Source organism: Malus sylvestris, chromosome 15 (genome assembly GCF_916048215.2).
Source record: "Malus sylvestris chromosome 15, drMalSylv7.2, whole genome shotgun sequence".
Taxonomy (NCBI): domain Eukaryota; kingdom Viridiplantae; phylum Streptophyta; class Magnoliopsida; order Rosales; family Rosaceae; genus Malus; species Malus sylvestris.
This window is the reverse complement of record NC_062274.1, coordinates 14,259,366-14,272,321: the sequence shown is the minus strand read 5'-3', so window position 1 is coordinate 14,272,321 and position 12,956 is coordinate 14,259,366. Positions and strand designations below refer to the sequence as shown.

Genomic DNA, 12,956 nt, shown 5'->3' with positions numbered 1-12,956 from the left:
TTGTCACCACCCCCTCTCACCACACCCGTAGCCCTCGACGTCCAGTGGCCTCACACAAGAAGCCATGCAGCTGCATAGACGTGTTCCAAAGGTCACGTTATACTTTCTGCATTTGAAAGGCAGCTTCACGAGTTTGGGGTTGGTATGAACCAAATGCAAGATATCCCAACAAGAACGGTTATAAAATTCTTGCCTAAAACTCTTGATTAGCATAAATACAGTCGATTAAAGGAAAGCAAAATTTGTTGTATCAAATTCCTTACAAATACAAAATCATTTCCTGTGAACCGGACAAGAAGACTCGTATTACTGATTCCTGTCACAAAGAAATTCTTTTGGTAGTGTGACACTATTACAAGAACGCCACAAAAAGGGCTACCGGAAAAGAAAAATCCTCCGGAACTACAAATTAGAATACCGACCGGAACCAGATCCTTTCCTTCGCCGCCGTCGTTTCTGTCGGATTCTCCAAAAGCTCAAAAATACCAAAAGTCCTATAAATAGTAGCCAAGTAATTTATCAGTAACCGACTATCCGAAAGGAAAAAAACATGTATATGCTTCTTTTCAGGAATTGGAGGACTAAATGATCACTTACCAGTTCCAAGAATGATTGCAGGAACAAGCCAATGAGTAGGAACTAGCACAGGCATGTCAAGCTGCAGGAAGGATTACAGGAAACTTTCAGCATCTTGTAACCGTGTGATAGTATGTTGTGACAGTTAAAAGGAATAGCGGAAAATATCGTTTTCTAACCATTCTGGCTTACCTCGTCCCCATAGAACAGGCCCAAGTATCCCAAAGGATCACTTCTACTTTCCACACTCAATTTGGTACGTTTTGAATTGGAAGTATCGGCTTTAGAATTTAAACCTCTATCCAAGTCAACCACGGAATATCCCGGTAGTCTTCTGTTTGTTCCCCTGACCTGTGAACTGTAACCTTTAGTCCCCCAGATTTCAAACACGGAGTCATTCCCACACATCAATTCCTTTCCCACAACAGAAGAATATGTAGAGAAATTCACATCAGTTCTACGAGATGGTAATTGGTTGTCTTCCATATGTAAAGGTGAACTTTGTTTAACCGAGTTTGAGAAAAGCACGGGGTCTTTGATGTTTCCACCGGTGAAATCTAATATTTTCCTCAAGAGCCAATAACAATTTGTCACCATATGGCTGCTGTCCAAACAGTTAGAGTCTCCATAGACTACAACACGACCTTCACCCACCTCAACAAGACCAAGAATGGGAGAATCTGCCTGCATTGATCAACAGGCATCATAATCACCATCACATATGAATCATGATTGACTTCAATTATTAAAAAAGTAGGGAAAAAATTAATTAAGTAGCCTTTGAGCTCACCGTGGTCATCTCAGGAGTCCGAAGTACATTTTGAGTGGCCCCACTCTCAGAGCTATCCATGAAAGGGAACTTGTGCACATAACCACCTCGTGGAAACCTCACTATATTCGTTCCAGATGCATATCGACTATGCTCACCATTAATAGAAAAATCACCATTCAGAATCTTATCTCCAAATGCAATCCCAAACGGAGCTAAAAGGTCATTCAATGCTGGAACATTTGCGCCACCAGTGACTGGAGTCCACCAGCTCCGTGTGTTATCATCAAAGAATCTCATCTTCACCATTGTGTCCACATTATACCATTCAGAAAACACCACTAATCCCAGTCCAGAATTAAGTACATCATCTTGCAGCTTTTCAATCTCCTCCCGAAAGTACTCTTCTTCAAGATCTACAAGAAGAAGTGTCCCATAACGGAGAGCATCAAAGCAAGTAAATGGCGAACCGAGTGTTTCGACATAATACCCAGCGTCTCGTAACATGTTGAACATAATGTGAAAATTCGTATGCAGGTGATCCCCATGCCAGTCAAGAATGTCATTACGAACATCCAAAGAATCTCTGGGGATATAACCTGGAGGGTATTTAATGCTGTGAAACTGATCCCACAAAACTCGTTTCGATCTTGGCGGAGTTGGGACAATATTTAATTTCAACTGAAGCACACAAGTACTAATCCGAATATCCGTCTCTCCTAGAGCTGGAGGACTGTACACCCTAAGAGTAACATTGCCTCCAATCTCTCCAGAAAATTGTGCACCTTCTTCCTTAATTTGCATGTGAAGAGCTAAATAACCAGTCCAAGGCCAAATAACTTCAGAATAAGTAAAGTGAATGCTTAAAAGATTTCCTACATCATCCGAAGGATGCCATGTGGGTGGACTTTCAACGTAGCCTATTACACCCATTCCATTTAGAATGGTAGCATTAAAGATAACAGGCATGGCACCTGCATAAAGGGGCTGACGACAGAAGGGCCAAGAGTAAGGGCAATCTGTATAATCGAGAGTGCTAGGGAAGATGCTGGCACGAGGTTGGTAGCTCTTGAGGATTTCGTATGATTCTAACCTGACCAAAAAGTAAAAAAGTAGATTAAAAATCCATAAATGTCAATGCTGGATATTAAGGCAAAAAGCAAGGGGACTATAATTCAGGAGAACTTACAGATCAACCCTGCCTGCACCCTGCTCATACATATTCGGACCAGAAAGCTTCGCAGCACCCTCAACCAGTGCTTGTTTCATGCTTGCTGGATTTAATATATCCTTCCTATTGCTCACAGGGATAACACTGACAAGAAGACATACCATACCAGCAACCACAGGACTTGCCACACTTGTGCCTGATAAGCTTTTACAGCCTGTACTGATCTTGGATCCCATGATGTCCCGTCCATATGCAACAACATCAGGCTTCAGCCGACCATAACTGTATGAAGAAAACTCAAATAGTTCATGCTTTGCACATTCAATGTTATAACAACGATAGCTTGTACAGCTAAAGGAATAACAAAGGATTGGATATGTCTCAAGATCAGTTAAAAACCTTGGGAAGGAAAAATAAAGCAATCACAATACGCAGTACAGAAGAAAAGATTAGATTACCCATGAGGCATCTCCCATGTACTCATGCCACGTGACGAGAAAGAAGCAATGTGATCACTGTAGTCAATGCCACCAACGCCAATGACATCACTTTGGTCTGCTGGATTGTTTAGAGTTCCGTAAAGCGGACCGTCATTTCCAATTGCCGAAACCATAATTATGTTGTTTGCCGTTATTTCCCAAACCTGATGAGCAAATCAGCAGCAAAATACGTTTCATGATTCAAAAGCAAAAGTATAGTATATGCCCACAATTGTCTGAATGCAATCATTGATGAAGATCAAAAGCCACCACACTTACGCAATATGGAAAACAACAAAGAAGCCTTACCTTCTCTACAAATGGGAGGTCCAAGTAATCAGGTCCACCTATACTCAGATTTAGCACATCCATATTGGTCGCAATTGCATAGTTGAATGCGTCAAGGAACCATGATGTATATGATACCTGCAATAAGCTGAATACAAGCTTCTCATAATTTTTCTAAATTTGATTAACCAAATGAAACACCATGAAGCCAAGTATTTCAAGTTATAGCTTGGCTTATATATCATAGGCCGAACACAAAGTTTACTAAATCTCGCCTCCAAATCACTTCGTCCAAAACGATATCTTATAAAGTCATATTCACTTCGTCCAAAACGATATCTTATAAAGTCATATTAATGAATCAACAATGCATATATGTGCAACGTAAAACACACTTCGCCCACCTATGGGATAGAACGTGAAATATGAATGTTACTTTGTATTTTTCCCTTGGTATGCTATTCTAGTCTAGTCATAATATCATGCCAATAATTCTTCCATTGCCCAATGTCATTACCTGTGCATCTGTAAACACACGAAAAGCATAAATCTCTGTGTCAGGAGCAAAACCAAGACACTCAGCATCTACACCAGCAATAACACCAGCAACAAATGTCCCATGCCCAAGGTTGTCATTCAAAGTATCTTCATTTGTCCAGTTTGTGCGCTCCTGCATAATTGCTCAAAATTTAAAACCATATAACACCGCAAAATTTTATTGGAATCAAACAAACATGTATTAGGGTAAATAATGCCAATTAACAGACTGAAAAAACACACAAGGGAAAAAGACTCCAACCTCTTTTCCCCTAGGAAATTACCTTGATATTACGAAAATGCGGGTGATCTGCTCGAATTCCAGTGTCAAAGATGGCCATTTTAACTTTGGCACCAGCATATCCTTTTTCCCAAAGGGACTCCGCCCCAAACATTGAAGTAACTTGAGATCTCTGCAAGAATAAAATTCACCTAAGAGGGTGAGTTAAGGATAAAACACTAGGGAACTATCCAAGAATCAAGCAAACGAGGAACACTGCTGGAACTTTCTCAAAACTTAATTCCAAAACCGCCTGCTTTTGAGACACATAAAGAATGATGTCTCCATGTCAATATACAAGTTTCATTGAAAAAATAACAAAGTAATGCAGTCAATATGTCCTGCAATTATCGAGTTAGAAATCGTCATATGTGCTTTTGGTAGTTTAAGAAATTGGCGCTCTGCATTGTAAGCTTCCACTGCAACACTAACTACAAAACAAAAACACACCAAAACTCCATTTCGTTTTCGGAATCTTTAACACCCACGAAAACCCAATTAGGAAACACTTCTAACTTACTCAAACTAATACGATAAACAATCATTAATAAACATCAAAAATCCCAATTTCAAGTTTCTTACTTTTTCCTAAACTTTACACAAAATCCCCAAAACCCACCTGAGACATGAGCTGCCTTCTCCAGCTAACCGAAGAATTACTTGCGGCCGAGTAAAATGCATCGCCGCCGGCTTCACTGAACGACATCGCCGTCAAAATCTTCCCCGGCCGCTTCTCCCCATCGACAAAAGCCCCAACTTTGTCCCTCTTTCCCTCAGCAAGTAAACCCCTCCCATACCTCACATCGGCATTCACATCCTTCACCATTCCCAAGCTCCCAATTTCTGAAACCACCGTCTCTCTCGACGATTCTTCAATCCAAACCAACCCGAAATCCGTCGGGTACTTCTTCGCCGGGTTGTTCCTCTCGATCCAATCCCACCCATCGGATCGCACGCTCGATTTCAAATACTCTCGGAGCTCCTCCGCCCTCCTGTATTCCACGAATCGAACGACGTAGTTTTGGCGGTTGGTCTCGGGACGCGACGAATTTGGGGGAAGGTTTACGTTTAGGGTTGGGGAATTTTGGGGTTTGAAGCGGAGGAGAGAGATGGAGATGGAAATGGAAACGGCGATGACGACGAAGAGAAAAGAGAGTGATGACGTAGCGGCGCGAGGAGGAGCGGTCATGGTGACGGCGGTGCTATGGAGATTGGCGGAGCTGAGGATTCATTGATTTGGCGGGAAAGGTCCCGCATCGGAGAAAGAGAATGCCGGTCGGTCCGGAGAGTCTCTGTTTTTTTGGTCAAACCGGATAGTCTCTGTTAATCTTCAGTTTAAATTGTCTTGGTTTTTTTGTACTTTGTCTAATTTACGTAAATAATAAAAGAATAAAGATTTTTCTATCAATAATTTAATTTCTTTTCATACCACATCTAGCCACCAAATTCTACTATTTGTTGAACGGCCCATCAATTTTTGTTTTTGGTCGAATGGACCTTCACTTTTGATCCTTATAGTTTGGTATTCACTTGTAGTTCAAGGCCACATTCAAATTTTCGTCTAATTGCTTGATTAAAAAAAAAAGGTTAGCCTCAGTTTACTATTCTGAAGTTTTGTGATTTTCAACATTTGGTACAAAAAGTTTTTTTCGTCCCAAAATCATACCACAAATCTTAATTTTGAGACAGTCTCGTACATCAGTTAAGTTGGCTGTTAAGTCTATTGTTGACTGATGACGTGACGCTCAAGTGGACAATGATTAGGCACCATGTGTTAATATATACCAAATGTTGAAAACTATGAAACTTGAGAATTGTAAACTGAGATTTACCCCAAAAAAATTGTGTTTTTCACATTGAAGGGTATTAATGAATATTTCAGACATCTATTTTCTCATTTCTTTTATTTTGACATTAGACTATGACTCGTTTTGAGAACAATTATTTGTCTAAAATTGAGTTTTAATTCTTTAAATATGCTGAATGAAGTTTGATACAAATTTGTAATTCAAGTGCGCCCTAATTCCAATGTAAATAGCTCAAAAAAACATAAGTAGCCTTCCATGTAAGGTGCGTAAAGTGCGTCTGTTATCCTTCAAGCAATTGGATGAAAAATTTGGATGTGGTCTAGAATTGCAAGAGTACCAAACAACAAGAGTAAAATCACCAAAATTGAAACCACATCGACCAAATTGGAAAATGGGGAAATCGACAAGGACTAAAGTGAAATTTAGCCTATTTATTTTCTGTTGTTAGTTTAAACGCTGCGTTTCGACGACAACGGCTCCGCATACCGCCGCATCCATCTCCAAACGCTATCTGTAAAAAGAGCAAAACCCACTCAAAAGCTTGAAGGTTTGTAAATGGCGCGAGCGGTAATCCTACCCTCTCAAACCAGTACCCAGACCTTGCTTTTTGCCATTCCCCGAATACCCCTAACGACATGGAAACTTCCGTTCATGTCCCGCCAAGTTCTCTGCAAGTGCTCGTCCTCCCAAGCAGCCCCGGCCGCCGCAGTCGTCGACGTGGCCAAGTACAAGGAAGCTTTCGCCAAACGAATGGCCATGGCCGGCCTCAAACCCCACCACCGCCTCGGTCTATATTACTTTTCTCTCCCTGTTTTCTGCAAATTATTACCTTGCTTTTTTTTTTTTTCATTTTATGGGCTCGATGTCGCTTGTTTTACTCTCCAAATTTCGGGCTCATTTGGGATTGCTTTTGTACGAAGAACTTCTACTCATAAGTGCTGCCGCTATAAGTTCTTTTGTTATAAACATGTAGAGATTTGTGTTCAAAATCAAAGTGCTTTTTTACATTTGGCACAAAGCACGTGCTTCCCTCGAAGCTGCTTCTATGACCGAGAAGCGCTTTTGAGCTTTCCTGTCAAACATAATTAGAAGTGCTTTTAGCCACTAGAAAGCACTTTTATCAATTTCAGAAGCAATCGCAAACTGGCCATTTGATTGTTCTTGGAAAATAAAAAGGGTCTTATTTTGCTTGTTTCGTTGGTTTTAATCTGTAGCTATTGGAGTTTCTGGAGGTCCAGACAGCATGGCGTTATGCGTTTTATCTGCCCACTGGAAAGCTCAAGACTTTAGTGCGAAATGTGACAATGGCGGCTTCATTGACGGGCTTTTAGCAATAATTGTGGATCATGGGCTGCGCGCTGAGAGCAAAGAGGAGGCCAACACTGTCTCCAATCGGGTCTCGAAAATGGGTACTTTTCAGTTGCTGCTGCTGATATGTTGTTTTGGTGCCTTCGGTTTTTAACACAGTGAATTCTGTTTTAAGATTTTCGGTACAAGAAAGATTAGCCAATTTGAACTTTGTGTAGGAATCAGAAGTTGCATTGCCTGCTGTGATTGGCCAGATGGTCACCCAAAACAAGGTCACTTGCAAGAAGCAGCCCGTGACATGAGGTGTCTTATGGTTCATTACATTTGTGGTTTAACTGGGTGATGGAAAATTGTTCATTTTTACGATTTTTCTTAAAATTGGGTTTTGAATGTCAGGTACGAAATGTTTCAGAACATCTGCATCCAGAACCGGATTGGTGTGTTACTTATTGCACATCATGCTGATGACCAGGTTTGTCCAACAACCGTTTAGTCTACCTTTCTTTCTGTTGCAGTATCTGTGTTTGCACACGTGTGTGAGGCATTTACAAGTTACTTGTTTTAAAAAAAAGAGGTTAAAACTAGTAGTTTCAAAACTGAAAGTATCTATCAGCTGATGCTATAGTGGTTATGGTATTATTCCTCGTCTGTATTGATTTCAACTTTCCAGGCTTGTTCCAGGCTGAGTTATTTGTTCTCAGACTATCTCGCAATAGCGGTGTTCTTGGACTTGCTGGTATGCCTTTCACATCTCAAATTTTCTCTACGCATACCCATTCTTGTGCCGAAGTTTCCAGAAACCATGGTATTCTTGTTGTACGTCCACTCTTGGATCTTGTGAAAGAAGATATGTACAAGGTTGGTGCGATAGAGCTAGGCATGTATCTATTAATTATACATTTTTCTCGAATTTGTATTTTGAACCAATTTGACTTATTTTCTTGCACAATTTCTGAAGATATGTGAAGGAAGTAATCAGGTCTGGGTGGAAGATCCAACGAATCAAAGCCAGTTATATGCTCGTAACAGAATTCGATTGTACTTAAAGGACTCAACATGTGAGTTACATAATAATTCTCAATTGTTTCTCCATGCAAGAGTTCTGTGGCTACATTTCTTGTTTGCAAACACATGTTCATACTACTAATGTCTTTTCCTTTTCCTTTTCCTTCCAGGTGCATTCAGGTCGGAGCTACAAGCACTTATTGCTGCCTGTCGCAAAATACGCAGATACGTTGATCAAATTTGCAGTAATTTGATAAGTCAAGCAGTGACTTTTACGGATGTAAGCATCATTTGAGTGTTCATATGTACTGTTTCTACCTTCTGATAACTGATAGCTATTGTAGCCAACTTTTCATTTGACAATGGTGTAAAGATTTCGGAATATGTTTAAGAAATTTATTTGATACTGCTGCCTGCAGCTTGGATATGCTGTTATTGATTTGGAGATTCTTAACCAATCAGAAATCGAGGACATATGCATGACAAAGTTTATTGCTTTGGTTTTGAAGGTACATCAGATATTACCATACAAGTTGTTCGGTGTTAATGTTAGAAACATATATCCTTTTGACGAATTTATGTTCATGCCGTTTCCAGTTCATCTCACAAAGGAACAGGCCAATTAGAGGTGGCACTTCAAAATTGCTTTTGAATTACATGAGTACTTTACCATGCAAGGTACGTCTGCTTTCTCATTGATACTTACCAACTTGATGTGCATCACAATTCACGGATGTAAAACTACTTCAGTCAGTTTGCAAATGAATATATGTTATTTATTAACATGAGAGTTACCTTTCATAATATGTTTCAACAGCTGTATCTGCTATTACTTTTGGTTTCATTGAAATATCATTCTGTTTTACCTCTTCTGCAGACCTCCTTTACTGCAGCTGGCTGTTACATTTCTCCGGCTCCTGGTTCTAGAGGCCTGAAAGCTCTAGTTTGTGTTTCTGTCGATAGTCCTCTACCTTTAAAAGTGGGACTATCCCGATTACACTTTCAGATTGAACAGGAACACAGTACTCCAGATGAGATAGAGCAAATTATATCAGATAGCATATCGTATGCAGATTCTTTGGTTCCAAATAAATCAGATGTTCATTTCTTGGAAGGAAATCCTGAATCGATTCTAACCGGAGCCAGGAAACTCGGTATGATTAGCGAGTCAACCCAAACAAATATCCTTTTATTGCACCAGGAAGAGATTAAGAATTTCAAGTCTAGTAAAGTCGCGGCTGACTACAAGTCAGAGCATGGAGTCAAATCTGCTAGTACATCACGGAGCGAACAACTTCAACCTGGGCAAATATGTTGCTTCATGGACCGGTTCTTTGTCACGTGGAATTTGAGTGAGGAAGATACTGACGATGCAACTTCCGAGGAAGCAAATCTTGATGGGGTTTTGGAGGCAGAAAGTCGCTACTGTTGTTGCAGATCTTGTGGTTTTGGTCATGACACGGTAGTTGAGGTGCGCAACATGATTGAACCTGATTGGCTGTATCTTGCCAACTTGTCGAAGTGTCAGACCTCGGAAAACTTTCAAGAACAAAGACATTCTCTCGATAACGGGCTAGAGCAAACAGAAGAGAAGACGAACAAGTGTCTAGATTATGCAAGGCTCTCGGCACAAAGAGCTCTTGTATCCCTGAGGTTCATCCCTCTCGCTGCAAGAAGAGGCTTGCCTGTCCTAGTCAACGGTGAAGGACTACTGCTAAGCATCCCAGTAAGTTTTCGTATATCCAAGTTCTGAAAGGATAGCCTCTTAGTTTTCGTATATTTATTATGGCGGTCTGTAGTTGCGTAACCTGTTTCCTAACAAGTAACAACCTTTATTTTTCAGAGCATTAGCTTCAAACACTGCCCACGCTTAGCAACATCTGCAACATTCAAGCCGAAAGTACCACTTGGCGGAGGTCATACTTCGTTCATCTAGTCATCCAGTCGCTGTACTTTCCAATTCAGCGGAACGTTGGAGTCAATATATCACCCCAGCAAGCTTCAAACCCCAATTTTTGTACTGCATTTAGATATGTTACAATTTGCATAGTTGGCTGGCTTACATGTATTTTACCCCAGCAAGCTTCAAACCCAAAATTTCCATTGGGGAAACATTTTGTACGCTAAAAAAAGTATTTCTTGAGTCAATATACGATGCGTAAATCTACTTATGAAGAAGAATACAGAGAAAAAGGCGGGAAATTGAGGAAGTTAAACTGTGTTTTTCATTTCATTGTAAAACTGTTATTGAACACATACAACTTGAAAACAATTACATCACACTCCCACAACCCCAACGTCGAAAACCAGCGGTTGATGGTCTCAGGAGGGTTCATGATGCTTTCTGTCTTAAGCACATACTTTTCTCCATCTTGCACTACTCTAAACCAAAGAAGTGAAGGTAAAGAATAGAAAATTGGTGGACATCATAATTTTCCCTGACCTCCTCGTTCCTTAAACGAAGTAAAAGATGTGAACCACTGCTTCCAAGCAGCATCCTTTTGCTGCTCGACCCATGACAAAAAGGCGCTGTCTAACAGGCAGAACATGTTTACATAGAGGAGTTGGTACCTCACAGGAACATATCGGAAATTCGCAATCTGAACAATTGGCCACACACCACCCTCCAAAGCAAGGGCTGGTAGGAAATCTCTCTTCAAATCTTCCTTCACTTGAACAGAATTCTTGCCCGTGCAAAATCCCATGTAAGTGAAAAACACCAACAAATCCAAGGGGCCAAAGATAAGGCCATCCATTGCCACTTTAGCAGCAACAAACCGCGCTGACTTAGGTTGTAGGTGAAGCTTCAGCTTTATAAACTTGTCCAGGCCTTCGTACCTATAAGCAAGCAACATTATACCTTTTCTTTTTATTTGTATATATCATACAGGTGGCAGACAGATCAGATCAGGTGACCTGGAGGGAAAAGACACGATTAGGTAAAACAAACCAGAAATGCCCAACTGGTCCAACAAAGGCAAACCCAAATGTGCTTGTGATGGCTACGCGTTTCCAGTTAACTTTGAAGTCTGCGTCTCTATCCTGTGACATGAAGTATAGATTTTCATCATATGAGCAGAGAAAGTAGTTGATGGACAAAATGCTATTACCGTTTCACCACACACAATGACTTGAACTGAAGTGAACAACAAACACCAAAAACGACTAGAATTAAAAATCAATCAGGTTCTGGTCCAAAATTCAGCTGCATCCTTTGATTTTAAGTCCAACAGTTAACAAAGTTTGGGAACAAATAAGTGGATAGAAAAAGGGCATCAAGGGTTAGTAGTTACACTCTACATTATAGAACCATATAAAAGGAGCCACACTGGAAACCCATACTCATGTTCACACATGCAGAGGCATTACCACGCACGCACAGAAGGACCTACTTCAGGGGTACCTGAACTCCTCAGTTAATTTTTCATTTTGAAAGACTTGGTTAGTGAAACTGAAATATATCTTTCCTGCACATGATAAAAGTAGTTCCTTGACGTCCAATCAACACGGAGACAAATGTATAAAGGAGCATGTACATTATGCACTATCTGAGCAAGAGAACTCTATCAAATAGTAATACAATGCCTTATTCTGTAACGAAGCAAGGTTCCACTGCGGCTGAAAAGCAAAATAAAGAAGAAGAAAAATGATTCAAACAAGGTTCCTCTATGTGGTTATAACTCAAACAAGGTGTGAGCAAATACCACGGGTTGAATTATGATGCATTTCTATTACATAATTTTGTCAAGGACATGGTCATAGCTAAAAATAAGAAGGTTATTTGCAAATGGTAGAAGATAATCATAGAGTATAATGTCATGAGCAATCAGCTCCTGTTGTGATGACATCCGTTTTTCTGTAACGGCATTCATCTATTGGAGCAACATACAATTTGGCCATTACAGAAAATCCACCACAAGTTGACAGCCAGTCAATCATTCTATTATCTACACTCTTTATTATCCTTATTCGGGGTGATAAGTGATACCTTCTAAAACTGGTGAAGGTATCGAGTTCTATCAGACATCGAAACAGATCCATAATCAATGTTGTCTAATTCTGAAGAACAGATTCATGAGTTCAAACAAACAATTAATCTACTTCTGAAAAAACAGTTAATGATTTCGAACAGATAACATGAAACTACACTTCCATGGAAGCTAAAACATGTAAATAACAATTCAACAAAGCAATGCAAAAAATTACACAACTTTTTCCGAAAAACCCAACTCAAAAGGAGAAATTTACAGCTACCCAGTTCCCGAAAACAAGAAATTGAATCGAAGAAATGAAATTACAGGTTCCGGTTGCAAAATTAGGAAAAAAACAAAAAAAAAACAACTCACAGAAAGTTGAAGGCGCTTTCTTGCGTTGGAGTGAGTGACGTACTGGGCGGCAACGTCGCCGACGCCCCAGAGGACGCCGGAGCTGATGACCTGGGTTTTGAGTGGATGGAAGGAGAGGCAGTTCTGGTACCATTTCCAGAGCTTCAACATCATTTCTGGTGGCTGCGACTCTCTGCTGTGTGTCTGTGGGAGTGCGGAGAGGCGGCAAACGGTGGAGAAGTTGGTGGGCTTTTTTATATGAAGGTAAAATCTTTAGGTGGTAAGCCTGATTAATAATTTAATATTGTTATTTAGTACGATGTAATGATATTTAAAAAAAATATTCTGTTTGATTCTCGATAAAAATACATTTAAATCACATTATTATTATTATTATTATGGAATGTAGA

At 40.1% G+C, this 12,956-nt stretch overlaps 3 protein-coding genes across 3 annotated transcripts; 1 reads left to right on the top strand and 2 right to left on the bottom strand.

The window, feature by feature from the left end:
- Positions 1 to 206: 206 nt before the first annotated feature.
- LOC126605305 (subtilisin-like protease SBT6.1) lies at positions 207 to 5,436 on the bottom strand. Its single transcript, XM_050272677.1, has 10 exons — positions 4,720 to 5,436; positions 4,105 to 4,233; positions 3,801 to 3,953; positions 3,305 to 3,421; positions 2,975 to 3,159; positions 2,535 to 2,798; positions 1,367 to 2,438; positions 769 to 1,260; positions 598 to 658; positions 207 to 494 (listed from the first exon to the last, which is right to left on the bottom strand). The coding sequence occupies exons 1-10, from the start codon at positions 5,287 to 5,289 to the stop codon at positions 403 to 405; spliced, it is 3,135 nt and encodes a 1,044-aa protein (XP_050128634.1). The 5' UTR covers positions 5,290 to 5,436; the 3' UTR covers positions 207 to 402.
- A 950-nt stretch (positions 5,437 to 6,386) lies between these two features.
- Positions 6,387 to 10,431, top strand: LOC126605306 (uncharacterized). The gene is made up of 11 exons (XM_050272678.1): positions 6,387 to 6,695; positions 7,123 to 7,317; positions 7,435 to 7,519; positions 7,613 to 7,688; positions 7,898 to 8,074; positions 8,175 to 8,274; positions 8,392 to 8,501; positions 8,641 to 8,730; positions 8,819 to 8,899; positions 9,099 to 9,947; positions 10,065 to 10,431. The coding sequence occupies exons 1-11, from the start codon at positions 6,464 to 6,466 to the stop codon at positions 10,155 to 10,157; spliced, it is 2,088 nt and encodes a 695-aa protein (XP_050128635.1). The 5' UTR covers positions 6,387 to 6,463; the 3' UTR covers positions 10,158 to 10,431.
- LOC126605317 (uncharacterized) lies at positions 10,424 to 12,812 on the bottom strand. Its single transcript, XM_050272690.1, has 3 exons — positions 12,568 to 12,812; positions 11,172 to 11,263; positions 10,424 to 11,059 (listed from the first exon to the last, which is right to left on the bottom strand). The coding sequence occupies exons 1-3, from the start codon at positions 12,718 to 12,720 to the stop codon at positions 10,648 to 10,650; spliced, it is 657 nt and encodes a 218-aa protein (XP_050128647.1). The 5' UTR covers positions 12,721 to 12,812; the 3' UTR covers positions 10,424 to 10,647.
- Between the last annotated feature and the right edge of the window lie 144 nt (positions 12,813 to 12,956).